The following is a 25,237-nucleotide window of genomic DNA, read 5'->3' on the forward strand; positions in this document are numbered from 1 at the left end:
GCTGTTAGTAAGAAACCTGCCCTACCCCCTCACCCCAGGGTACTTGATTAGATTCAGCCTCATAAACTAACACACATGGTCAGTACACATTTGAAGGGGATACATGTTGGTCCCCAAATTCCCATAAAGTGTATATCACCTTCCTACCAGCTGAGCAAGACTCATCGGTTGAACATTTCAAATCGATCTACCCATTACTGGTTTGTGAACCATCAGGCATTTCTTTGCACAGATTTTATCAGGATATTTAGGTCTCCCATCTGGCAGATAGTATGAGATTCTAGGTGCAGGAGAGCCAGTCCCTCGTGATTCCTCTCCCTGCACTGCTGTCTGATGGCACTGTGAGGAAATACATTTTCTTTCCAACCAATGTGTGTTTTTCAGCCTCGACAGACAGTTTTGACTGCTGCTGGAAGCATTGGACAAGCCAGTGGGGATCTTCTGAGACAGATCGGAGAGAATGAGACCGATGAGCGATTCCAGGTAAGATATTTGCAGCCCATAATTTTGGAAAGGAGTCTAAGTGATGGTCTAGACTCAAACAGGAAGAATGTATGAGAAACTAAATCTTGGTTGGGCTCTCAAGAATAAGATTGAGGAGGATTTTTAGGGGGGTGGGGTCTTTGTTAATTTTTTACTTAATTTTCAATTAAAAAACACTTCATTTACATATCATGCATCATTGTTGTGAAACGCTTATGTAGCTATTCTCACTGGTCAGTATGTTGGACATTCATTAAACACAAAAGTGGAGGAAATAATGACATGAACTCCCTTGTATCTACCGTCCAGGCTCTATACTTATCAACTCATGGCTGGTCTTGTTTCATCTTCTGGGGGCATTTTTTTAACCTCATTATTCTGAAGTCCACAAAAAAGAGAAAAAATGTGTACTCCCATAGCAGAGGTTCTCCTTTGTATTCAGAGATGGGTCTATTGTCTGCGTCTTATCCAAAGCCAGCATGGTGGGGACATTTTTTTCTTTCTGTCACTCTTCTTGTTCTGTACCAAGGATATATGCCATCTGTCCTCTGGTGCACAGCTGTAGTCACTGCTTGCAGCTGGTTTAGTGGGCTGCCAACTCAGAGAGGAGCTCAGCTTGTCTGCCTCTTTTCCCAGCCACCACAGATGAGAGGAGCTCCAGGCTGCAATGAACTTGTCTTCTCACGTACTTGTGGGCAGATGCCCTTCCTGCCTTTCTCCAACTCGTAAGACCTGATTTTAAGTAGCATAGAACTACATTCTAATGAAACTTACAGTTCGAGCCCAAGTTCTCTAGAACACGGCCTTTTCCAAATCCTATGTCAGGGAATTGGGGAATTTCATAGCATTCAGAATAAAAAGATCATTCAAGGTCATTCAGCTTTACTTGTAGAATTCAAGTTTCTTGCTTCATGAGTGGCAGTTTTGTGTGCTATTTTAATCTGGAAATACCAAGCTCCATCTATACAAGATGTGTCAGTTACATTAAGACGTGGTTATATATACTGTGATACACGGACCTTGCATCTCCTCTACTTTCCACACACCTGTGGTGCTGGGGCCTGAGGACTCATTAATATCCTGTAATGCGGTCAGTGCTGTAACATTCATGTCAGGATGGAGGGTGAACCCCGTATTGGGTGGTAGTAGTATTCCTGGAAGCCATTTCTATGCTGGGATGGCCAGCAGTCACTTAACTTGAAAGAGAATTTACAGCAGACCACATAAATAGATTCCACTAAATTCAAGCTAACTGCGACCCAGTCCTGATGTCCCCTTAGCCAGATCCCCAAACTGCATTTATACTGGCAATTGCTTTTTGTATTAGAGCAGGTAATTCTTTGTAGGCAGGCACCTACTTAGGAAAGTAAATGTGAGATTCAGCTTTTGGCTTACTAGGCTTAATTAACTTGAAGTAGTCAACTTACTTTCCTTAAAAATATTACTGCTTTCCCCAGACTGTTTGGAAAGTTTGAAAAGAAAGTCACAGTTCTTCCTGAAGACATTGCATGCGTCCTTGTATTGCTGAAGACTTTTTGTTTTCTTTTTCTCTTTGACAGACTGTTACCATCACATAAAAATGCAAACTCTGTGCTTCCTGTTGTTCTATTTAGACATGCTAGGAGAACAGGTTCAGGTTCATGGTATGGTCCTAAAGAGGCTTTCTTACCAGAGAAAGGCCTGGCTTGAATGCATAACATTTCTGTAAGATCTCTGGGCAAACATCAGTACAGTAGGGTAAATCCTGCACCCTCCTCCTGTTAGGAACAGCCCCTAGCTGACTGACACTGTGCTTCTTATGCACTATTTTTCTGATTCTTGAGATCTTATCTCAGAGCTTTTCTTGGGTTCTCAATGTACTGCATGTTCCCAGAGTTAACAAAGATTTATTTTACACAGGCTACATAATAGTGGTCTTGTTGAAAGGTTTGACAAAGGCCTTGTCAGTGACTATGGCTGTAGTATCACATTCTTTTTCTAACTGTATTTTTTTTGGACAATATTAATAGGAGGAACAGGATTTCTTTAAATTGGCCTAACAAAGCCCTTTAGAACAATCGTGAGTCTACACGACCAAATCTTGGTCCCTCTGTGAAAAGATGAATTCATATCACCTGAAAGAATACAATGACCCACTTTGGAAAGATATTTTTAAAAGTCTTGTAAATAATTTGTGACATTCAAGTTGAGAGTGTTCACTGAGCATTGAGATAGGTGTTTGAGAACTGAAACTCTGCAGGCCGTGGTTGGAGCACTTTCTAAAAGTTATGTGGCCACTGAGATCCCAAAGGGCATCTTCAGCTTTTGACACCTCAGGCTTTGCTTTTTCCTTGGACATTGAATAAACATCAGAAACCTAAAATAAAGACTGGACTAAGCTGTTCCTTTCAGACTGCTTGGTTTTTGTCCATTTTAAAATCTGCCTATGTGGTAGGTTTATGGGTTTCTGATTTGCCTGGATAGCATATAGTTTCTGCTCTGTGTAACGCTGTGCAGGCTGAGCACTCCAATCTATCTTCTCATAAAATATCTCCTTGTAAAGACTCTGTGGGTGCCCTTTGCATTCAGAATCAAAAGTGCTTTTCATTATCTGATGAATTAATAAAGACTTCTGACCACATTTCCTCTGGGAGAAAGCCTTGACATGTTTGTTCAAAATAAAAATGGCTCATATGTTTGGGATTTGTTTGGGAAGGCATTTCCAAACCAAATAAACTACCTTCAATACTAAAAGCAAAGAAGCAAATTAAATGTTAACAGTGGTTGTATTTCAGGTCACACAGACGGGTGACAAATCTGGTGGGCTAAATCAAAGGATTCTCCATCCTGCAGACAGAATGCCTTTTTGTTGAGTTGAAGCATAAACTGATCTATAAAGGCTCAAAGCTCCTTGCATCTTCAGTGAGGTCGTAGCTTGTAGCTAGTTTATTTATGCAGGCTCCCTTTCCGCTTCTCATAATAATTTAATCCCTATCCAGAATACTACAGAACACTGAGAATAACTTATGTTCAGAGCACTGCTCGCTCAGCTCTTGAGCTGTAGGTATTTTCTGTGCGTGTCCAACATTGCCCTCTGGAGGCAGAAATGTGGCTGAATTTCTGATGGTAACTTGGATCCTTGTGCAAAACAGAAATCCTAATGAGAAATTTTCAAGTGGCGGGGCATGATGACTTGTAGGGCATGAATTCTATCCTTCCTGCAGCATGCTGTATTTATGGCATCTGGATATATTTCCAGCTTTTCTTGATCTACTGCATTGACCACATATTCAAGAGACTTAATCGAAACTCTCTATATTGGAGAAGTACATGAATGTGAATCAGTGGTTAAAAATAAAAACCCTCCCCTGAAATCACCCTGTTTTAGATTTAAACCTTATGCTTGGGACCACTGAGTGGCTCAGAGGTTGAGCGGCTATCTTTGGCTCAGGGTGTGATCCCGGGGTTGGGAATCAAGTCCCACATTGGGCTCCTTGCAGGGAGCCTGCTGCTCCCTCTGCCTATGTCTCTGCCTCTCGGTGTATGTGTGTCTCTCATTAATAAATAAATAAAATCTTAAAAAAAAAACAAACCTTATGCTACTTAATGTATAGGAGACTATATAATTAGGACACAAGTCTCTTTATGTTTAAGAAAAAGTTGACATTTTAGAAAAATAAGTGGAAAGAATATCCTTATGAAGCACTGGAAAGAAAAGTTCAAATGGGATTTTAATAAAATGTTTAAGTGGATACCACATTTATTTCTAGGCTGTGAAAAGTGATAAAAGAAAAAAGTAAATAACCTGCTTTTTGTTCCCTATCTTAGGATGTTTTAATGAGTTTGGCCAAAGCTGTTGCCAATGCTGCTGCCATGTTGGTATTAAAGGCGAAGAATGTTGCCCAAGTAGCTGAAGACACAGTCCTACAGAATAGGGTGATTGCTGCTGCTACCCAGTGTGCGCTCTCTACATCCCAACTTGTAGCATGTGCCAAGGTAAGCTGGCTGGCAATCTGGGCCCTTTCTTCAAAGTGTCACATGCTCTGATTGGCCGCCAGTCCCTGGGGGAAAACGGAGGCAAAATTTGTTAAAATTGTCTGAGATTTAGAACTTGCTTCAGGTGTTGTCTTTTAGATGACGCGATAGGATTTTGGTATTAACTGCCCCATTGTGCATTTATCATTTGCCATTTCTACTTGCAGATTACCATGTCTCCCCCTTGGACTCCTCACTGTGTGTTAGTTACACCTGCATACAAGGTGTTCTTGCACTGTACAAAAATGCAGTACAGCATCATGAATGGGTTCATAGGTAATCTGCCGATTTGGGAGAGCGCCTTTTGCGCTGTGCGGTGTTAAAGTGAGGGTAATCAGGATTAAGTTCATGGTTGCCAGTTAGACTGTGAGTGCTCTGAGTGTCAAACTTTATCTTGTTAAGCACCTCATCCCCAGTTTGCTAAAGAGGGAACCGCTGTCCCCTACATGTTCGTAAGAAGCTTGCGGCCAAACTCACAAGCGGCAGAGCCACAACCAGGGTAGTCTCAGGCCTGTCTGGATTCACATACTCTTTCCTCACCACCATGTATGTATTCACACATCAGAAGATGGGAGGCGTCTGTTTTCTCAACTTGTTGATGTAACATGTACTATAGATCCGGGACTGGCTTAACCTGGCATTTCCTATCCCATGGTGGGATTTGCAGTGTCAGGTGGAGGTGTCCTGAGTTACTGTTCCTGCTTTCCTCATGTACCCTCCGAGGACCCACAGATAACGACAGAATCCCCGTGTCCTTTAAAGTACCAAGAGATGCAGAGTTCCAGATGTCTCTGGAAAAGAAATACAATTCCCTTAGGTAGTCTTATTATTCCTGGCTCAGGGAGCTCAACTTGGAGGTTTCTAAAGGAAGAGGCATGACATAAATACCAGAAATTTCTCCCTAGGGAAGAAGTCAGGAGTATAGTTACGTATTACTAATGAAGATAAAAATTAGTGGGCATCGAAAGTCACCAATATAGAGTGAAGTCATGAAGTATGAGAAACCGCAGTGATGGTTGAGTTTAATCCCTGGTCCTCTAAGTAAGGAACCACAACACGGAGCAGGAAAGGAGTTGGTGGAAATGTTCTTGCTCAGTAGGGACCAAGGGTTGACCCTCATGCCAAAACCTGCTCCTCTGTCACTTTAGGTGGTAAGCCCCACCATCAGCTCCCCTGTGTGCCAGGAGCAGCTGATCGAAGCAGGGAAGCTGGTGGACCGCTCAGTGGAGAACTGTGTCCGCGCCTGCCAGGCAGCCACTGATGACAGCGAGCTCCTGAAGCAGGTCAGCGCAGCAGCCAGTGTGGTCAGCCAGGCCCTGCACGACCTCCTGCAGCATGTACGACAGTTTGCCAGCCGAGGCGAGCCCATCGGCCGCTACGACCAGGCCACCGACACCATCATGTGTGTCACCGAGAGCATCTTCAGCTCAATGGGCGATGCTGGTGAGGGGACGATGATGTGGGTGCACGGGTCAGCTTGGGGTTTCACTGTGGTGACGATTGTAAGGAAGGTGATGGCTGCCTGGTGAGGGCGAGTTGTCATCAGCCCCTGTCAGAGATTTCCTCACTGAGGCAGTCGAAGACTCTGAATGGGCCCATCTGTATCCTCCTTACATGATTTAAGAAGATACAAATAATCGGCACACTTGGATTTTTGTTGGTTTTGTTTTTTAACAAACCTTTTATTTTGGAATACTTTCACACTTGCAGATAAGTTACACAGGTGTTAGAGAGTTCTTATATACTCTTCCCATTTTCCCTCCTGTTTTGCATCTTGTCTAATCCACAGCACACTTGTCAGAAATAAGAAATTAACCTTGGTGCTTAACTGTTCACTACTGACGTGATTCAGATTTCACCAGTTTTTCCACTTATGTCCTTTTAACATCCTAGGATCCAATCCATGATATCTTGAATTTAGTACATTTTGATTTTTAAATCAAAAGATTTAAGATTTAATCAAGAGATTTTAAAGCTTTTTTCCCCCCCTTAATGTCAGAATGTTTTGGCATCCTTCTCAAATGATCTTTGGGAGAGGAAAAATCCCCTTACATTTGAGTAGCTTTATTTTAAATGTTTACTTTTATACCCCTCCTACTTCTAAAAGAAAATTGAAATAGATATCAGTAAAATCACAGGAACAGTAAAACCAAACACTTACTAATAATAATATCAAGACCAGTACTGGGAAGAAAAGGGTGAGCAAACAGAAAACTGAGAGGGAAAACTGAGCCAAGGCAAATCTTAGTAATTGAGCATGAAACTGGGGTCTGTGCTTCCTATTAGTGAGAGCCAAATGACACAAATACAGTGGATCATGCGATATTATTCGTCTGGAGTTAGGTAACATACAAATGTTTTCAGATTTTAAAGATAATTTTATGCCATTATACAGAGTTTATTATAAGGGCTTTTATGTAAGTGGTTCTTGAAGTGAGATAAATAATATTTTCTAAATAAATATTTATTGAATCACATGGTAAATCCACATAATTTTGTTCCCTGCCTTCCCTTTCAAAATAATTTCTCTTTGCTTAGTTGTGTCCCATTTATTAGTTCAAGATGGAACTTGGATGTTTTGGGAGTCAATAGTCTTGGTAGCCAGTAGGAGTTATTTTCTGTCCTGGGTCTAAATGGACTGCATTGCTTAGGACCAGAGCTTGGGGGCTCCCTTCTCTCTCTTCCTCTTGCCAGAGTGGAGACTAGGCTGTGCTGGTTTTGAGCTTCAGAAAGCAGATAAACAGATGGCATTCTCAATCCCGTCCCATAGGTGAAATGGTACGCCAGGCCCGGGTCCTGGCACAGGCTACCTCAGACCTCGTCAATGCCATGAGATCAGATGCAGAAGCTGAAATCGACATGGAAAATTCAAAGAAGCTCCTGGCAGCAGCAAAACTCCTGGCTGACTCTACTGCTCGCATGGTGGAAGCTGCAAAGGTATGACATTGGATATGTTGAGTTGAAAATGGACATTATTAAGAGCTGGGATTTGGAAGGTACCCTGAAGATAAAGAATGGTCAGTTGAGTGTGCGTTTTTGTTGCTTAAAACCTATATGGTTTTGTGACCTTGATCCTTGTTGCATTGGGAAACAATGGAGAAGGGCATGGAACATGAGAAGAATACTTTTTGAAGGGAGTGGTACTGACTCAGCAATAGACAACAGAGTCTCTGCTTAGTGAGCCTTCCCTCTGTCCATTGGGTTATCACCATCAGTTTATTGCAAATGGTGATTAAACTTGAGATTTTCAACAGCGGATTCACTTAGGCCTGTTCTTTTGCCTGAAACCTTAATATACTTTGTCCTCCATTTGACTTCTCAACTGAACTCCTATCAAGATTTTACATAGTGGAGTGCTTCCTGCCTCACTGTTCTTCAAATCCCAGTAGCAGTTTTAAATATTATATAACAGCTTGAATGAATAGTTAAGAGTCAGCTTTCTGCTTTTTGACAGCTAGGCTTCAGCGTGCTGCTTCTAAAAGCCAGTGATTCTTATCCCAGGGCTCTGTTTCAGAGCCCCCCGCCCCCTCCCCCCAAATCTTGAAATGCACGTGTCTCAGTTCTGCCCCCAAAGATCCTGATTCACAAGGTCACTGGTAAGGCTGTGTGTGTATATGCAAGTCAGTTCCACAGGAGATTCTGAGGCCTATCTCTAGGTGAGAACTGTATTAAATGGAGAAGGCTGTATTTTCCTATGTTTTTCTTTTTCTTATTATGCACCTAACATGTTTTGGTGGAATTAATAGAAAATGCAGATAAATTTAAATAAAATAAAAATCACCTTCAACTTCATATGCCTAAGATCACATGTGTAATGTATATCTAGGCATTTAAGATGCATTAAAAGCCCGCACATCTCCCTGACCTCCAACAGAATACCAGTGCCTCTCAAGCTACCTAGCGTGTGAATTCTTGCATTTAAAATGTGTTATGACATGCGGCAAATCATATAGACCTTCCTTGACTGACTCACTATTATAGTCCCTTTGGTACTGTGGTTTCTTGGAGATACTTCATGAATGGGATGAAGAAAAACCCAAGGAGGGGTGGACAGGGTCTGAACTTCCTTCCTTTATGCCCCAAGCCCTATTTCATCTGAGAAGCTCTGCCCTTAACCATCCCTTTCAGCCAAAAATATATACTAGGGTTTTGTGCAGTAGTTAATTTCTTTATGGTTTTTACGAATTCTGCCCCCAGCCCTTCTAAGTCTAAGCATAGCCATTTTAAGCAAAATTTCATGTGCACAAAAATTAATGTGGCAGACTAGAAAGAACCTTAGTGTAAAATCTGATCAATCCCTATTTAACAAATAGGCAAATTAAAACTCAAGAAGACTAAGCCTACTCTCACATAATCAAGATTGAGCCAGAAAAAAAAAAAAAAAAAAAGATTGAGCCAGGGCCAGTGTGTATATTTGTTTCTAGATATGCAGCGTTCACCAGACCTTATTGAATGTATCAAGTTACCAGAAACTTGTTTAAGTATTTATTTTTGATTATTTATATCAGATGGGACAATGGTTAAGTGTTTCCATAAATTCTTTTAGTTAAAATTTGTCACTTGGACTTCATGACAGTATTTTAATTTGCTGGATTTTGTTGAAAGTTGAAGAGCCTATGATGGTTAGAGCTCAAAAAATAGATTTAATGTGCAGGAAAAAAATACATTTCATAATCAGTAACTAAGATTCCAGGCCAAGATTAGTACCGCCTATCTAATGTACAGAAAGAGACGTTGCTAAGGAAGGATCCAGATGCCCACTTCAGAGTCAAGTGCAGGAATGGTTGTTCTGTGCTGCCCAAAATACCAAAGGAGGGTAAATTAGGAGTAGTTTAAATACCTGATGACCAAGAAAATAAAATGGTTTTCCTAAACTCCTGAAATAACACAAAAGTCGCCCAATCTTTTACATACGAAATACAAAACCAGAATTTTTTTAGTTGCTAGAAACACAAAATCAAGAGTACCTAAAGTGGTTACAGTTTGATTTTTTTTTTTTTTTTTTTTTTTTTGAGGAATGAACGGTATTTATTAGGTTACAGTTTGAAAGAATGGAAGATTCCCTTCAAAAGGATTACCAAAACACTTTTGTCACAGATGTTAAAACCATTCCAGCCAGGATGAATTCCTATAACTTTTATAAGTAGTTCAAAGAAATAGGTTCTTGTAAATGGCCAATTTGGCAAGTTGGGCATTTGGGAAGTGGAGACATTGGAAAATTGATTTTCGATAATTGGCATGTGTGTTTCTGCTTCGTCTCCGCCTTGCAAGCAAATATTATCACCTTAAAGTGTTCGTGAAAAGAAACTCATTCATCGAGTCTTACAACATCCAGACTCTGAGAGAAAAATCTCGATCTCTGCTTATTGCAGGTGGGAGTGGATGACTGGATGTGCTTTTAAGTCTTTGTTAATTATTGTGCCGTAAAATTATATCCTCTTCCTACGTTACTGTTAGCCTTTTCCCTACTTCCATCCATCTAAATAAAATCCATTTGCATTCCTAAGACACTTGCATTCTTTCTTTCTTTTTTTTTTTTAAGATTTTATTTATTCATGAGAGACACACAGAGAGAGGCAGAGACACAGGCAGAAGGAGGAGCAGGCTCCATGCAGGGAGCCTGACATCATACTCGATCCCGGATCACGTCCTGGACTGAAGGCGGTGCTAAACCGCTGAGCCATTCCTAAAACACTTGAACAGCAACACAGTGTGGCCATGGGCTGTGCATGGTGCCTTTCTCTTTCCCTGCCAAAATAAGGGGCATGAGATAGCTCTTGTTAGTTCGGTACAGTGGAGTACCAGCTCTACTTTGCTCTACTCTCCAACTCAGGTTTTCCAGGAAAACAGTTTCTAAGCATGGTCTTTCTTGAATAAGACTTCCTTGTAGTATTTTGGATGGAGTTCCCAGTCCACCTGCTCACTGCACCCATGCCCCTGTTTATGCTACATTCTTAGCCCATTCACATTAACCTGCACTGCAAGACAGGAGAATCTTTCTGCAGTGATGTGTGTCTGTCATGCCAATTAAAATAACGTTCTCCCTGAGAGATTTGGGCAGGGGTGAGATTTATCTTAACATCCTTTACACCACGGATATCTGACGGCAAGTTAATTTACAAGGTGATGATCTCAGATGTTTAATTATTACCATTGGATTTCTCCTGTTTACTGGTGCAGTTCTGAAACACCTCCTGGTAGATTTTTATGATGTTGGGAGATGAAACATCTTTATGATGTGAAGATCCTGCTTGAAGCATTTGCAATCTCCCAGATATTGTGTATTACCAGAAAAAAAGTAAAGCTGAAGGCATGAGCTCTGCATATGTGGCATGCTATTCCTTGAACCTCTCAGAATCTTTCTTTTCTGCTTTCCAAGGGGGCTGCAGCCAATCCAGAGAATGAGGACCAGCAGCAGAGACTGAGGGAAGCTGCAGAAGGTCTTCGAGTGGCAACCAATGCCGCTGCCCAGAATGCCATCAAGAAAAAAATTGTCAACCGCTTGGAGGTGGGTAGAGAGGCTGGTTTTCTCAGATGTCTGTTTTAGATTGCGAGGAATTATTTGAAAGAACAACCAAATTAATAAGGTAATGCCCTTACAGAGGAAGCAAAATCAAGATTAATGATACTGTTGAACGGTTAAGGTACTTCAACAATCTGAAATGTTGCTTTAGGTACATTGTACATTTAGGTCCAGTGGCACATTGACACTTTGAAAAATAACTTCAGCTCATGATTTCAGTAAGCAGAATCTTTCCTGAGTTTAGCATTCTTGAATGGAATTCAATTTTTTTTTTCCCCTAACATTAAGGGATGCCCATGTTCAGAAAGGACCTTTAACTGAAAATGTGTATATTTTGTCAGAGGCAGTGACTCTTTCAGGACCCCCAGTAGAAAATACGGACTTGGAAATACTGCAGAACGGGAATCAGGCTTTGGTGGAAGGTGCGGGAATAAGAACACATTCTTGTCATTTTTCAGAATCTGTATTTATTCTGGGGCAAAAAAAAAAGGGGAGGAATAGCAATAGGCACAAACTCTAAGAAAATAAAGTTCTGTCACAAAGATATACGAGAGACTCTCACACTAAAATTTGGGAGGTTGGAGGCTGAGAATGTACCTGTCTGATGAATCCCTCCATGTGAGTCTGCGGGATTCTGGAACAAAACTGGCCTCCTTGTTCTTGAAGGGATGTGAGAGAACAAACACAGTTGAGTACTCCGGTGGTGAAGTCTGGGCCTTTCTGAAGCAAAGCTTCCCATGGGTGGCAAGAGGAGAGCCGTGAGCATACCAGCGTTTGTGCTTCTTGTGGGGGGAAAAAAATCCCCTAAATCATTTAGACTTGATACCACTTATCAGTGCCATCATGGTCTTGGAATTAATTGTCTCTTATCTTTTTGAGAGAGACAAATGAACACTTGAGCTCTCAAGCGTGCCTGTCTTTATCACTTGTCCCAGGGATTGTAAACCAGAAGGAGATAACAGGACATGGTTAGATGAGGCTCATCAGTGGCCTTCAAAAGGCAGAGTCTGGGCCCGGAGTGCCCTTTCCTCCTCATGCAACTCTTCTGTGCCAACCCCGCGGTGGGAGGGGCTTGTAGAGATGTGTGTGTGAGGGCACACTGAAAGCCTGGCTCACCTCTTGTCCCTCTCCTCTCCAGGTGGCAGCTAAGCAGGCTGCAGCCGCGGCCACGCAGACCATTGCTGCCTCCCAAAACGCAGCAGTGTCCAACAAGAACCCTGCCGCCCAGCAGCAGCTGGTGCAGAGTTGCAAGGTGAGCCTCTGGCTGCCGGAGAGCCAGGTCTGCTGTAGATGACACTGATAGCATTAGAAGGCCAAGTGCTAGCATAATTCAGTTAAGGCTGATCATCTGGGCCCCTGATGCAGTTTGTTGAGGCTCCAGTGTTCCAGGTGTACACACACACACACACGCACGCACGCATGCACGCACACACACATCTAGTTTTTCTTTCATAAGTGGATGGCCTGCGTTTGAAGGGAGAGTATAGTACTTTTTCCAGCATCACCTTTTCTTTGTCTGGATTCTTTACTTTCTGTTCAGGAGACCAAATCAAGGAGGATCAATAACAAGGCCATTTTAGGGCTCTGAAATAGTAATGAAGCATTGAATTTCCAGAGTGCCTTTCTCCCTATGAAAGGTGGGCCTTTGCCTTCCACGTGTGCTCATGGGAAGGTTGATTCCCTGCTTTGTGCTGATTGCACCCGGAGGGTTTATTTCATCCTGTCTGGCCCAGTGACAGTGTGCGCTGGAGCTTTCTGTTGTTGTGCATTTGTTCTTCTAAGGGCCAGGCTTTGGTAGCGTGTTGAGGCCAACATGCTACAAAGGGCACAGTGAACATCGTTGTTGCTGCTTCCAGGGAGTTCACTCTCCCGGGACACCCCTGAATGGTGCCAGTCACAACAGATAATTGCATAACCGTTGCCCGCGTGTTGGCAATATGTCTGGAGTCTTCCAAAGATCTTTGCAGTGAGCACTGGGGACTGAGCGGAGAGCTATATCTGTGCCAAGGTTCTGAGAGTTGACTGCAATCCCTCCTTTTTCACATCTGCTCTGTGATATGGTTCCCATGTGAGTGGTGTTGCCTCTTCTACCTCAGAGATGGCTTTACTTCTGAGGAACACCACCCAGAGCCCTCCAGGTCCTGATTCTGGATTCTCTGAGCCAGCCCCCCTCCCCCTCCCCAGCGAGTGTGCTCAGGAAAGTCTCAACGATGCAGTAAGGCTCTGTTCTTAGCACTGTTTGCAGAACGACAGGGTTTTTCTGGGCGCCAGGCCCCTGTAGGGTGTGTGTTATTGGCGCCTCAAGTCTGCTGCCAGCATGGGTCAGAAAACCCTTCTCAGAGAGCACTTGCTACTTGTGTCCAGGATAATACTAGAGGGTGAAGTACCCACCCACCCCCCCTTTTTTAAGATTTTATTTATTTATTTATTTGACAGCACAAGCAGGTAAAGTCGCAGGCAGAGGGAAAGGGAGAAGCAGGCTTCCTGCTGAGCAGGAAGCCCGATGCAAGGCTCAGTCCCAGGGCTCTGGAATCATGACCTGAGCCAAGGCAGGCACTTAACCAACTGAGCCACCCAAGTGCCCCCACCACCTCCCCTCTTTGCAGAGCCTGAAGATACTCAGTGTCTGGGTGTCACTGTCAGGAAATGAGAGCTTTACAATTTATCAGATTACAGTGGAGAGAGGAAAGTGAACCACATTACTGGAGCCAGTCCTGAGGAAAATCTCATGGCAATATTTTTTTTAACCCTTGCTGGTATGGGTTCCAAAAAAAAATAGGTCACCATGCTAGGATACTCTTAGGACCTTCATCAGCAGTGGAGGCCACAGCGCTGTGACCGTTGAGAACCTGGTCAGTTAGGTGTGGAGTGGCCACAGAGGGGAGAACACAGAGAAGGTAGGAGGCTGGTCTCCTAAGGCATTGTGGGAGACTGACCCTCGAAGTGGCCTCGCCTCAGAAATGCTGCTCCTCCCTCCTCTACCCTGGGCATTCGAATTGTGAGTTTGAGAAATGAGGAGGGCTACTCAGAGAACGAAGACCCATAGAGATAGGAAAGGTGATGGACAGAACGCATACCTGCAAAGTGAGAACTCGAAGCACTGACAGATGCTAGCAGTTAAGTATTTTTCTTTTTCTCCATCATTGGACTGTGTGACTTGAGTTTATCTGCTGGTAAATTGTATAGGTTCTTTAATGGTTTGTGTTGAAGCTCTAAACCGTAATCAGCCAGGGTGGTATTAGTTGCAAGTGGGCAAATGCATGTAAGACCTTCTTACAGAGACTTGTACTGTGCTTTAAAATGTGGGGACCTTCAGGAGCAGAGGGTAAAGCATGTGTGGGCAATGGCTACCCCGAGGTATTGTCTTAAGATTCACCGGCTGGCTTGAAAGTGGTGGATAAATCTCAGGTTTGGGACAAGCATTGCCCAGGTGGAAGAGCACAGCCCAAAAACATCCATCACTGGGGTCATTACCCTGTTTGGGTAATTCACCATGCTGGGTGTGCTCTGTTTTAATTTTCCTGCTTCCTGTAGGCGGTGGCTGATCACATCCCCCAGCTGGTCCAGGGAGTGAGAGGGAGCCAAGCCCAAGCAGAAGACCTTAGTGCCCAGCTGGCTCTCATCATCTCCAGCCAGAACTTCCTCCAGGTAACAGAAGCATTCACCTTGATTGTGCCCAGAGTACTGCCATGGGGTAGAGGGTGCCCTTTATCCTCAAGGAGAAGAATTCCTGGTTCTTTTTTTTTTTTTTAATTTTTATTTATTTATGATAGTCACACAGAGAGAGAGAGAGAGGCAGAGACACAGGCAGAGGGAGAAGCAGGCTCCCTGCACCGGAAGCCTGACGTGGGATTCGATCCCGGGTCTCCAGGATCGCGCCTTGGGCCAAAGGCAGGCGCCAAACCGCTGGGCCACCCAGGGATCCCAGAATTCCTGGTTCTATAGCCACAGCAAAGTCTTTGCAGTAAGCAGATCTTTGAAGGCCTTCCCATTATATTTCCATGTTCAGGAGAGGTGAATTTAGCTTGGCAAGCAAAATGCTAATATGCTGGGAAATTGCCCTGGGAGACAGCCCATAATAATTTTTTTTTTCTTGGGAGTCTTATCTTTATTTCTCCTATGTGAGGGAAAATGTATAATATGTTGCAAGTTTTGTTGAACAGCCTGGTACTAGGTATTGCTCTACATTTGCCAGTTTTCAGAGAGTTTAATGCTATTATTCACCGACTGGGGAAAAAAGAAGTGGTAAGTATATCTTCTCCAAAGGTGTGATCTTTTTTTGTGGCAGTTGTATAATTAGTAAGTGTTGCCAGTCTTTGTGAATTAAGGGGTAGATTCATTTTAAGAAAAATAAAATGAGACAATTAAGTGGTGGAAAACTCCCTTTTTACATACTACTTGTATTCAAATCCCTTGGCACTTCCTGTCTACTTGTATCTCCTGAACAGTTCATGTGATGGAGTGATACCCCTCCTCATCCTTTTCAAGTTGAATCTATGGTTACAGGACTCACTGATACATCTGTTGGGCTAATTTTCCAAGTGCTGTAGCTCCAGCATGCAGACGTAGGACATAAACATTTTAATGTTATTTCCTCACATTATAACTACATGCACACATACATGTATATGTATAGATTTTTCTAAATTGGGATTTGTTGTGTGTAGGCTCTGTTTCTCATGTTAATGTTTTGTATTATGAGCATTTATTATTTTGAATAATCTATCATATGGGTACAGCTGTACTCTGGCTATTCCCTCACCAGTAGACATACAAGTTGTTTTCGATTATTTACCATCATAAACAACCTGTGATAAGATAAAACTCCTTATGTGTGCTCAAATATTCATACGCCTTTTGAATTATTAGGATAAATTCCTAGAAATAGGATTGCGAGTGGCTTATTTTTATCTTTGGGACATTGAGAATTGTGGCTTAGACAGGTGTTCCTCTTTTCATTTAGGTGGTTAGAAGGCCTGGAGCTATTGTGTTGTCCCCATCACTGGCAGGCTTCGGGGGTATTATGACAGAGCCATGCAGACATGTACATGTTCCAGAGTCCACTCTGTCCCTACTCTTACTTATCCTTTTCTTTCATCCTGTTAATTTTGCTATCACAGACATATCAGATAATTATAAGGCAGAGTTAGAAATAAGTAGAAATGGAATTGGCCAAAAAAACTGGTAGGTTTTAAGCTTCATTCTTCTTGCAAAATTGCTCTTCTGGAAGGCTGAACGAATCTAAATTTACATGCAGGAATGCATGGAGCACATTTTCTAATACATCTTTTCCAAGCTAGGGAATCAAGCATTTAAAAAATAGGTTGTTGGCAATTTCTCAGTGAAGTTCTTATTGTTTGATGTTGCATTTCCTTGATTGTCACAATGTTAAATATTTTTCATGTTTCAGTTTTTATGCAGTGAGGTTATCTACTCACATTTCAGGCTGGTTTTTTTAAATGAATTCTCATGTATTATTTAAATATTAAAAATATTAACTTGTGTCATTAATGTTTATTTTCTGACACTTAAGTTGTTTCAACTTTACTAAGAGCAGTTTTATAACATCTATATTAAAACTCCTAAAAATGTATATTCTTTGGTCCAGACGTTGTACTTTTAAAGTTTTATATAAAGAAAATAATGAATGAGAATTTTAGCTACAAAGCTGTTTATCATACTATTTAATGCACTGAAAAGGGAATAGCCCAACAAAACAGGATTGAGAAATATTAAGAGGTGCATACAATATTGGTGCATACAATATTAAGAGGTGTGAATACTACACAGCTATTAAAAATATAGAATATGTGAGACAGGGAGTTTGAAAAATAGAATAAATAATATGATCTTATTTTTGGAAATAATGCCCACAGACATCCATGCATGGTGAGATTATCCTGAGTAGTGAGATATGATGTGACAGGTTATTTTCTTTTATTTTGTCTGCCCATGTTTTTTAAAGTAGTCTGTTGGATATATCTGAGACACATTAAAGAGCTATTCTAAGAAACACAAGAAATGTATTTAATAAACTTTTTGAAAAAAAATAATAAACTTTTTGAAATCTGTTTTTTATTTTTTAAAGATTTTATTTATTTATTCATGAGAGACAGAGAGAGAGGCAGAGATACAGGCAGAGGGAGAAACAGGCTCCAGGCAGGGGGGAGCCTGACATGGGACTTGATCCCGGGTCTCTAGGATCATGCCCTGGGCCAAAGGTGGCGCCAAACCGCTGAGCCACCTGGGCTGCCCATTTGAAATCTGTTTTAAATGAGAATTTCAAGCCCCTATCCTAATTTTGCCCCTCTCAATGACACACATCTTTTTTTTTTTTTTTTTTCTTAACATTTCTAGAACATACTGCCCTAGAGTATCTGATCTGGGGTAGTGATTTTCAAGGGTAGTCTCGATGGTTTTAATATTCCTTGTTTCAGGGCAAAGTAAGTTCTGGCTGATTTGCAGCATTGCTGTTTGCATCTCTACTCTCTGACTTCTGCTGCTTAGGAGCCATCTCACTTTCCACTCATCTCTTTACAGCCTGGAAGCAAGATGGTGTCCTCTGCTAAAGCAGCAGTGCCCACTGTGAGTGACCAGGCTGCAGCCATGCAGCTGAGCCAGTGTGCCAAGAACCTTGCCACCAGCTTGGCGGAGCTGCGTACTGCCTCGCAGAAGGCAAGTGAACCCTTATCACAGCATTTAGCTCATTGGGAACAGAGCTTTAGAAGCCTTACTACTGGGTATGACCTGGGATGGGTATTACCCAGGACCTGAACACTGCCAGGCTTATTTCTGGGCAGAGTTGTCTGTTCCATTTGCTTGATCAGTAAAAGATTCCCATATATAAGATTAGCTTTTACCATTTTAAGCCACTATCTCCCAGACTTAGTTTATCACCTTCCAGTTACACATGACTTTTGTTAAACTATTTTAGGTTACGTGCTCCCCTTCAATACCCCAGGACAAGGAATGGTCTGTTTTTCAGTCTTAGGGGAGATAGTCATCGGTTCCTTGATGCCAGGTAAATTGTAGGCCAAAATAAGTGATTGTATCTTCCAGGTATTATTTTGTGAATTTAATAAATTATTTAGGCAGCAGATTTATTCAGGGGAGGGATCATTTATATTATCTTTCTCACCCTGAAAACTTTTCCCATCCTACATGGAAGCATTCACCTTAACAAGATCCTCAATAGAACAGAATTCAGGATTAATGAGTTTCTGCCTCTAGCACTTATTAATTACCAACGGACCTCATTACTGTACTGTTTGATATGTTATTAGCATGGAGTTCTGGCATGAATTCATTTCTCCTCATTGTAGTGATCCCTTTATTGAAACAAGAGGCCTCATACATGAGCAAGGGAAGAAGGTTAGAAGCTGATTTGAATTCTTAATATGAACAGTGTACTATATCACCAAAGAACAATATCCAGAGCTTTAGGATTATATTCAATTAAAAAAAAAATCTTGAGCCGTGTTTCTCAACAAGAGGTCCAAGGACCATCTGCACTGGAATCACCTGGGAGCATTCAGAATGCAGGTTCCCGGGTCTCCCCACTGAGCAACTAAGAGTCCCTGGTCATAGAGCCTGAACATCTGCATTTTACAAGTTTTGTCAAATGAGCCCTAGAGACATGCACCCTTCAGTTGCTCTGAAGCAATGAGCCTCACAGTGGGACTCAAGCTAGACTGTCCACTGGGTGTAAGAAGATACTGAGAGCTTTTAAATACGTTGTTTTATATGGTAGAAGGGTTAAGAGTAGAGGCTCTGCAATCAAACTACCTGCATTCAAATTCTAGCCTTGCTATTGACTAATTTTTTGTGATCTCAGCAAGTTAATTAACTCTATGCCTCAGTTTCTTCACTGTGTAATATTGGCACATAGCAATGAGTCAGTATTTGCTGCTGCTGTTGTCACTGCCACCTAAAAAGAAGAAATCAAGATTTACCAATATTTGACAATACTGATCAATAATTATACACATATAATTTATTAACATGTATATCAGGGGATGTGATCAAAGCATTTGGAGGCCAATATTTTTTTTTAATTTTATTTATTCATGAAAGACACAGAGAGAGAGAGAGAGAGGCAGAGGGAGAAGCAGGCTCCATGCAGGGAGCCCGATGTGGGACTTGATCCCAGGACTCCAGGATCACACCTTGGGCCGAAGGCAGGTGCCAAACCGCTGAGCCACCCAGGGATCCCTGAGGTCAATATTTTAAATGATCAAGAGAATTGCAGTCGTTTTCTGAAAACAATTGCTAAGGGAAGAAAATCTTTTGTAAATTTCAGTATTAGGGGAGACAATGGTTTATAGTCTAGAAATTTGTAGAAAATCAGTAAGATTGAGAAAGACTTGTTCCCATAGTCCTGGGTTCGTTCATTCATTCCTTCTTCAACCATTCACCATGTGCTTCTCAAGCTTCTATGTGCCCACACAGTGAAGAAGGATCCTCTTAGTCTGAGCAACAAGTGCATTTTGGATAAAAATAGCTTCAAGGAGACGTTAAGTATATGTACTTATGAGACCTACATAATTGATTATTTAGAGAAGTTAGGACTGGCTGAGGTTGGTTTTGCTCTATCAGGAAATGCTCGCTCCACTTGCTTCCTGTTGCCAGGGTTGGAGAATCACTGGGGACATCCAGAAAGACATTTTGTACATTGCAAAGTACTAGGAACACTTTTCCCAGGCAGACTGTACACATATTCCCAACTCTATTGACAGGCCCACGAAGCCTGTGGTCCTATGGAAATTGATTCTGCCCTGAGCACCGTGCAGACACTCAAGAATGAACTGCAGGATGCCAAGATGGCTGCTGTGGAGAGTCAGCTGAAACCACTTCCGGGGGAAACGGTAAGAGATATTAGAGCCCACTGCAGGGTGGGACTCTGCCTCGTGTTAAGATCATGGTGAGGCATTTTTTAGAAGCTGAAGTTGATATGCCTGAATCTCACACATTTTGAAGGCAAAGCCCTAGAATAGCCCCATTTTTAAGAACTGTGTTGAGATAAAGATGTCCTGGAAGGGGCCCCTAGTAATGGTTCCGTGTCTTGCTTTCCTGAAGCTTGGCTGGGGTGAACAAGTGTCTGTCACTCTTTTTCATAAACAAGACACATCCTAGTGTTTGAGGCCAGTTCTGATTCCACAGCCATTTTCTGAAAAGAATGTCTGGTGTGGCTGGAGGATCTAGTTTTAAAAGTAGGAGTTCTAGCGTCTAGCTCTAGCTTGTATCCTCAACTAGCTGTAGACAAGTCTTGGATCTCCTCTGTGTCTCAGATATTTTATCTGTTAAGTAGATAGCAATGAGGTTATAAAGGTAGACATAGATAATATTTTCAATAGTCATGTTTCCAAAAAAACATTTAGTGCAAGACAACTAGGAAGGACAAAAGGAAGATATTTTAATACAGTACAACCATCATAGCCAGTGGAATGGTGGTAACAAGCTCGCTCTAATCTGATCTTATAGTGCCTCTTGATGCCTATGCCAGGGTTTTCTTGGCTAAAATTGTATCAATTCTTCTCATTCGTGTGTACCACCTTTTCCACATTATTGAACATTGCTAATAAATACCACCACTTGGTAAGTATCTCATAAGTGCTGTCAAGGCACATCAGTGTAATTTATCCTGATGGTACCTTGATGAGCGAGTTTTGTTAATCCCATTTTACAGCTGAGAATACAGAGGTGAAGAGGTAGTATCTGTCAGCTGATAGTAGAGCCAGGGTTTAAAGCCAAACCAACAGGACTTCACAACCCATGCTCTTGATCCTTCACATTGAGAGCTTCTACTCTTGACTACTGCTGCCCTTTGGATGAACTGCAAACTTGTAGGATATAAAGAGACTTATGGAGCACCTAATTTACCATGGGAAAAGTGTTCATAGGAAGCCCTCAGAAAATATTTGTGAAATCAAGCTACTGCTAATTGTAAAGATGAAACTCAGGTTCCGAGAAGCCAAGTCACCTAAGGTCACCCAGTAATGATAAAGACAGGACTGGCTGCAGGGCCAACAGCTTTGTAATGCAGTCCACATGTCCCTTGGCAAACTCCTGTACTCCAGGGACCCCAAGACAGGCTGACAGGACATGAATTCCGCCTTCACAGAAACCTGCTGGTCCATTAGAATACAAGAAAGTCCGTGTAATTTCTAAGGAAATTGTTTGCCCCAAAAGAATGTATGTGCTGTGTTAGAACAGATTGTTGGCTTGAACATGCTGTTGGCTACAGGTTCTTTCTTATTGGAAGGCACTGCCTATCTTGGGAAGCATGTTGTAGAGTTAAAAAATGAACACATTCTCTGATGCCTTTCTGCCTCTCACGGTATGCCTGGAGGTTCTGTTCCAAAATGTTGCCCTCATCTAGTAATCAAATAATTATCCTTATCCCGGGCTTTCAGTAACTTTGTTCTCTGAATTATTTATTCAGTTTACAAAGCAAGATGACGTGCTGTTCATGGGAAGCAAGCACTTTGCCCATTTTCATAATCTCATTTACCACGGCAAACCTCTCTTTCTATTGCATTTCCTTCTGGTTAGAACTCCTCGAAGTATAAAGATCGAAATGAACAATGTTAATGGTCCCACATGCCAGGAAGGCGGTACCGCTGGATGTCTGCCCACTTCCTGCCAAGGCATAATTAATTCTCACTAAGGATTTGTTGCAGACTTTCTAAATTAGCTTCTAAAGACATGATGCTAATAGCTACCATTTGCTGAGTACTGTCATTTATTCTCAGAACTTTCTGAGCTGAAGTATTAGGATCTCCTCAGGAAACTGAGGCATGGAGAGGTTCAGTAACCTGCCCAGTCTCTGACAGCTAGCATTTGGGAGCAAGAACCAGAGGGCAGGGGCATGAACCCAGATATGTTTATTCTGAAGGATGGGCTCTTTCCCCTCTGTCACACTATTTACTCTTAGGTGGGAAAGAACTAAGAGCCACGGTCTGACGTGCATTGTTTGTGTGCTAAGACTTCAGTGTATGTTGCCATTCTTCTAAACTGTCTTCCCCCTTGAAAACTCTTCTAGCTGGAAAAATGCGCTCAAGACCTAGGAAGTACATCCAAGGCAGTGGGCTCCTCCATGGCACAGCTCCTGACCTGTGCTGCCCAAGGCAATGAGCACTACACAGGTGAGACTCACATCTTTTGTGCTGCCCTGTGGCCAGATATAGACTGCTGGGGTGGGTGTTGGGGGTCAGCAGCTGAAGTTCATTGGTTTGACCATGAACCTGACTTTGTCTTTCAACAGCAATTTACAGATTTTTTTCAAGCACTTTCCATGTGCTTCATTATTGAGCTTGATGCTAAGCATACAAAGAGAAATAAAATATGAATGCCCCAAATTATTTGTGGGTCACCCCTTCTAGACTCTAAGAGACTGTAATTATAGACTTCTAGGACTATCTCTGTATAACTCTTGAAATCTCACTAAATTAAAGGAATTAAAAAAAAAAAAGGTCAAAAAGAAAAAGATGGCAACAAATAAGATGCCAGTGAAATTTGTGAAGATGGGAGGAAACATGAGTGGTAGCTGATAGAGCCAGTGATAAGACAGCCACAAAAAACAATCTAGTTTGTGCTGCAAAACCCTGAGGGGTTTGAGTATTGGAGACATGAGCTATCCGTATGGACAGGAAACACCCCTAATCATGAGGCTATAAAAGATACAGATCGTATAATTATCAACTCTAGGAAAAACACCAGGTTATGTAGGGAAATGTCTTCCTAGTAGGAAGGTAGGTATAATAGGAAGACTCTAGCTACCTAAAATGGAATCATTGAGAAGTTTCATTACAGGCCCATTACTCGGAAACAGGAAATGTGTCAGAAGAAAGCTTAAAGAGCTGAGTGGCTCTAGGAGGGGAATGGGATGGGAAGGAGTGGTTCTAGATTGTTGCTTTTGTTATACAGTAGTACTGCTTGACTTCTTAAAATATATGTTGTTACTGAAGTAAGCATCTAGAAGAGAGCTGTTAAAGTCCTAAATGTATACCTTCATGAGTTATCATACTTTGAATGCACACAAAAAAAAACACCACCAAGATCAAGCAGTGGAACATTTTCAGCACCCAGATATGCTCTGTGCTCCCTGCCAGTCATTATATTTCCTCCTGTCCCCCAGAGGTAAACACCCATGACTTGTAACAGCACAAGTTGACTTGCCTATTTTTAACTATGAATGGAATTGTGTAAGGTGTGTCTGTGTGTTTTCACTGCTTTCTCTGGCATTCTGATGTGCGATGCATGTGATGTAGGAAACAATTCTTTCCTTTGTGTTGCTTACTGTAATATTTCATTATGTATATATACCTGTTGGTGACTCTTTATACCATCGATGGATAAAGCTATGAGTTGTTCTAGTACATGCTATTTAGTGAACATAGATAAGCATTTTCTAAATAGATACCTAGAATGGAATTGTTGGGTCCCAGACTATGCTAATGTCCACCCAAGTCCTGCCAGCCATGCGTGAACATTACAGGCTTTTTTTTTTTAAAGAATTTTATTTTTATTTATCCATGAGAGACACACAGAGAGAAAGAGAGAGAGGCAGAGACACAGGCAGAGGGAGAAGCAGGCTCCATGCAGGGAGCCCGACGTGGGACTCGATCCCGGGTCTCCAGGATCAAACCCTGGGCTGAAGGAGGCGCTAAACCGCTGAGCCACCCGGGACTGCCCAACATTACAATTATTCACATTCTTGTCTTCACTTTTTGTTGTCAGCCAATGTTGTTAGCCGTTCTGCTGAGTGTGTAGTAGTATCGTATTTTGGCTCTAATTTGTATTGTCCTGATGAGCAATGCAATTGAGGAGTTTTTCACATGTTAATTGGCCATTTGGACATTTTGTGAAGTGTCTGTTCCTGCCTTTTGCTTTTTTTTTCTTTTAAAAAACAACCACCTTGAGTTACCTTTGTCTTAGTTATAGGAATTCTTCACTTATGTGTATTTTTTTTATCTTGGGGCTTACCTTTCACTCTCAAAGGTTTTTCTTGATGAACAAATTTTTTAGAATTTTAATATAGTTCAATTTATAATGCTTTTCCTTTGTGGTTACTAACTTTGTCTTTTTTAAAAAAAAAATTGCCTCTCCAAAATCATTAAGGTAATCTCTTCTATTACAGTCTAGAAGCTTTGTTGTTTTACTTCTTATACTTAGAACTGCAATTCATCTGCAGTTGGGTTTTGTATATGAGCAAAGAGGGTCCTTACTGCTTTTTCCCTTGGATATCTGTTTGACCCAGCGCCACTCACTGAAGAAATCTTCACTTTCCCAGTGGTCTTCAATGCCACTTTGTTGCTAAGTGAAATCTACATGAAAATTGGTTTTTAATCTTTTGCTGCTTTTCCAGTAACTTAATTGCTTGTCCCTCCCTTAGTAACACATTTTCCTAATTACTGCAATTTTTCACTATTAATATCTGGCTATGTAAGTCCTCTGACTTTGTTATTTCTCAAGTAGTGCTAACTATTCTTAGCCCTTTGTGTTTCCACATAAATTCTACAATCAGCCTGTTAGTCTCTACTCTCCTGTTTTTCTTTTTTTTTTTAACTGGATTTACACTGAATCAATTTGGGAGTAAGTGGCATTTTCACATTCTTGAGGTTTCTTATCTGCAAATATGGCATGTCCCTCCACGTACTTAGATTTTTCTTATAATATTTTATAGTTTTATGCATATAGTTTGCACATTTGTTTTCATTGTAATGTACATGATGTATCTCATTTTATCATTTTCAGTTTTTCTATATGCTTTTATTTAACTTGTATCTTGTGGGCATCATGTAGTTGTTCTTTTGCAGAGGGAGAGGTTGTTGATACAACAATCTCTTTAAAAAATTTTTTTTAAAGATCTTATTTATCTGAAAGAGAGAGGGCATATACAGGAGTGGGGGGTGTGGGTGGCAGAGGAAGAGGGAGAAGCAGACTTCCCGCTGAGGAGGGAGCCCAACATGGGGCTCAGTCCCAGGATCCAGGATCATGACTGCAGCTGAAGGCAGATGCTTAACTGACTGAGCCACTGAGGCTCTTCAGTCTCTTTTCAATTTGAATATTTGTTCCATTTACCTGTAATGTAATTACTGATGCATTGGAGTTTGAATCTATCCTTTTACCCTTTGTTTTCTGAATGACTTATCTATCCTGGGCTCCTTTCTTGCCTTTCTTCAAATTCATATGTATCTGTTAGGTTCTGTTTCTCTC

The 25,237-nt window shown here is 41.6% G+C and overlaps 1 protein-coding gene across 5 annotated transcripts in view; it reads left to right on the plus strand.

Annotated features, from left to right (window-relative positions):
- The window catches only part of TLN2 (talin 2), a 428,409-nt gene that overhangs the window by 285,227 nt on the left and 117,945 nt on the right, over nucleotides 1-25,237 (plus strand). For all 5 annotated transcript variants that reach the window (XM_038580605.1, XM_038580602.1, XM_038580603.1 and 2 more), the window contains 10 exons: nucleotides 385-483; nucleotides 4,291-4,458; nucleotides 5,646-5,940; nucleotides 7,268-7,434; nucleotides 10,877-11,005; nucleotides 12,159-12,272; nucleotides 14,555-14,668; nucleotides 17,561-17,695; nucleotides 19,756-19,884; nucleotides 22,062-22,164. In XM_038580605.1, the coding sequence (XP_038436533.1) occupies nucleotides 385-483; nucleotides 4,291-4,458; nucleotides 5,646-5,940; nucleotides 7,268-7,434; nucleotides 10,877-11,005; nucleotides 12,159-12,272; nucleotides 14,555-14,668; nucleotides 17,561-17,695; nucleotides 19,756-19,884; nucleotides 22,062-22,164 (1,453 nt within the window). The remainder of the gene's footprint in view (nucleotides 1-384; nucleotides 484-4,290; nucleotides 4,459-5,645; nucleotides 5,941-7,267; nucleotides 7,435-10,876; nucleotides 11,006-12,158; nucleotides 12,273-14,554; nucleotides 14,669-17,560; nucleotides 17,696-19,755; nucleotides 19,885-22,061; nucleotides 22,165-25,237) is intronic.

This window comes from Canis lupus, chromosome 30 (assembly GCF_011100685.1).
Source record: "Canis lupus familiaris isolate Mischka breed German Shepherd chromosome 30, alternate assembly UU_Cfam_GSD_1.0, whole genome shotgun sequence".
Taxonomy (NCBI): Eukaryota; Metazoa; Chordata; class Mammalia; order Carnivora; family Canidae; genus Canis; species Canis lupus.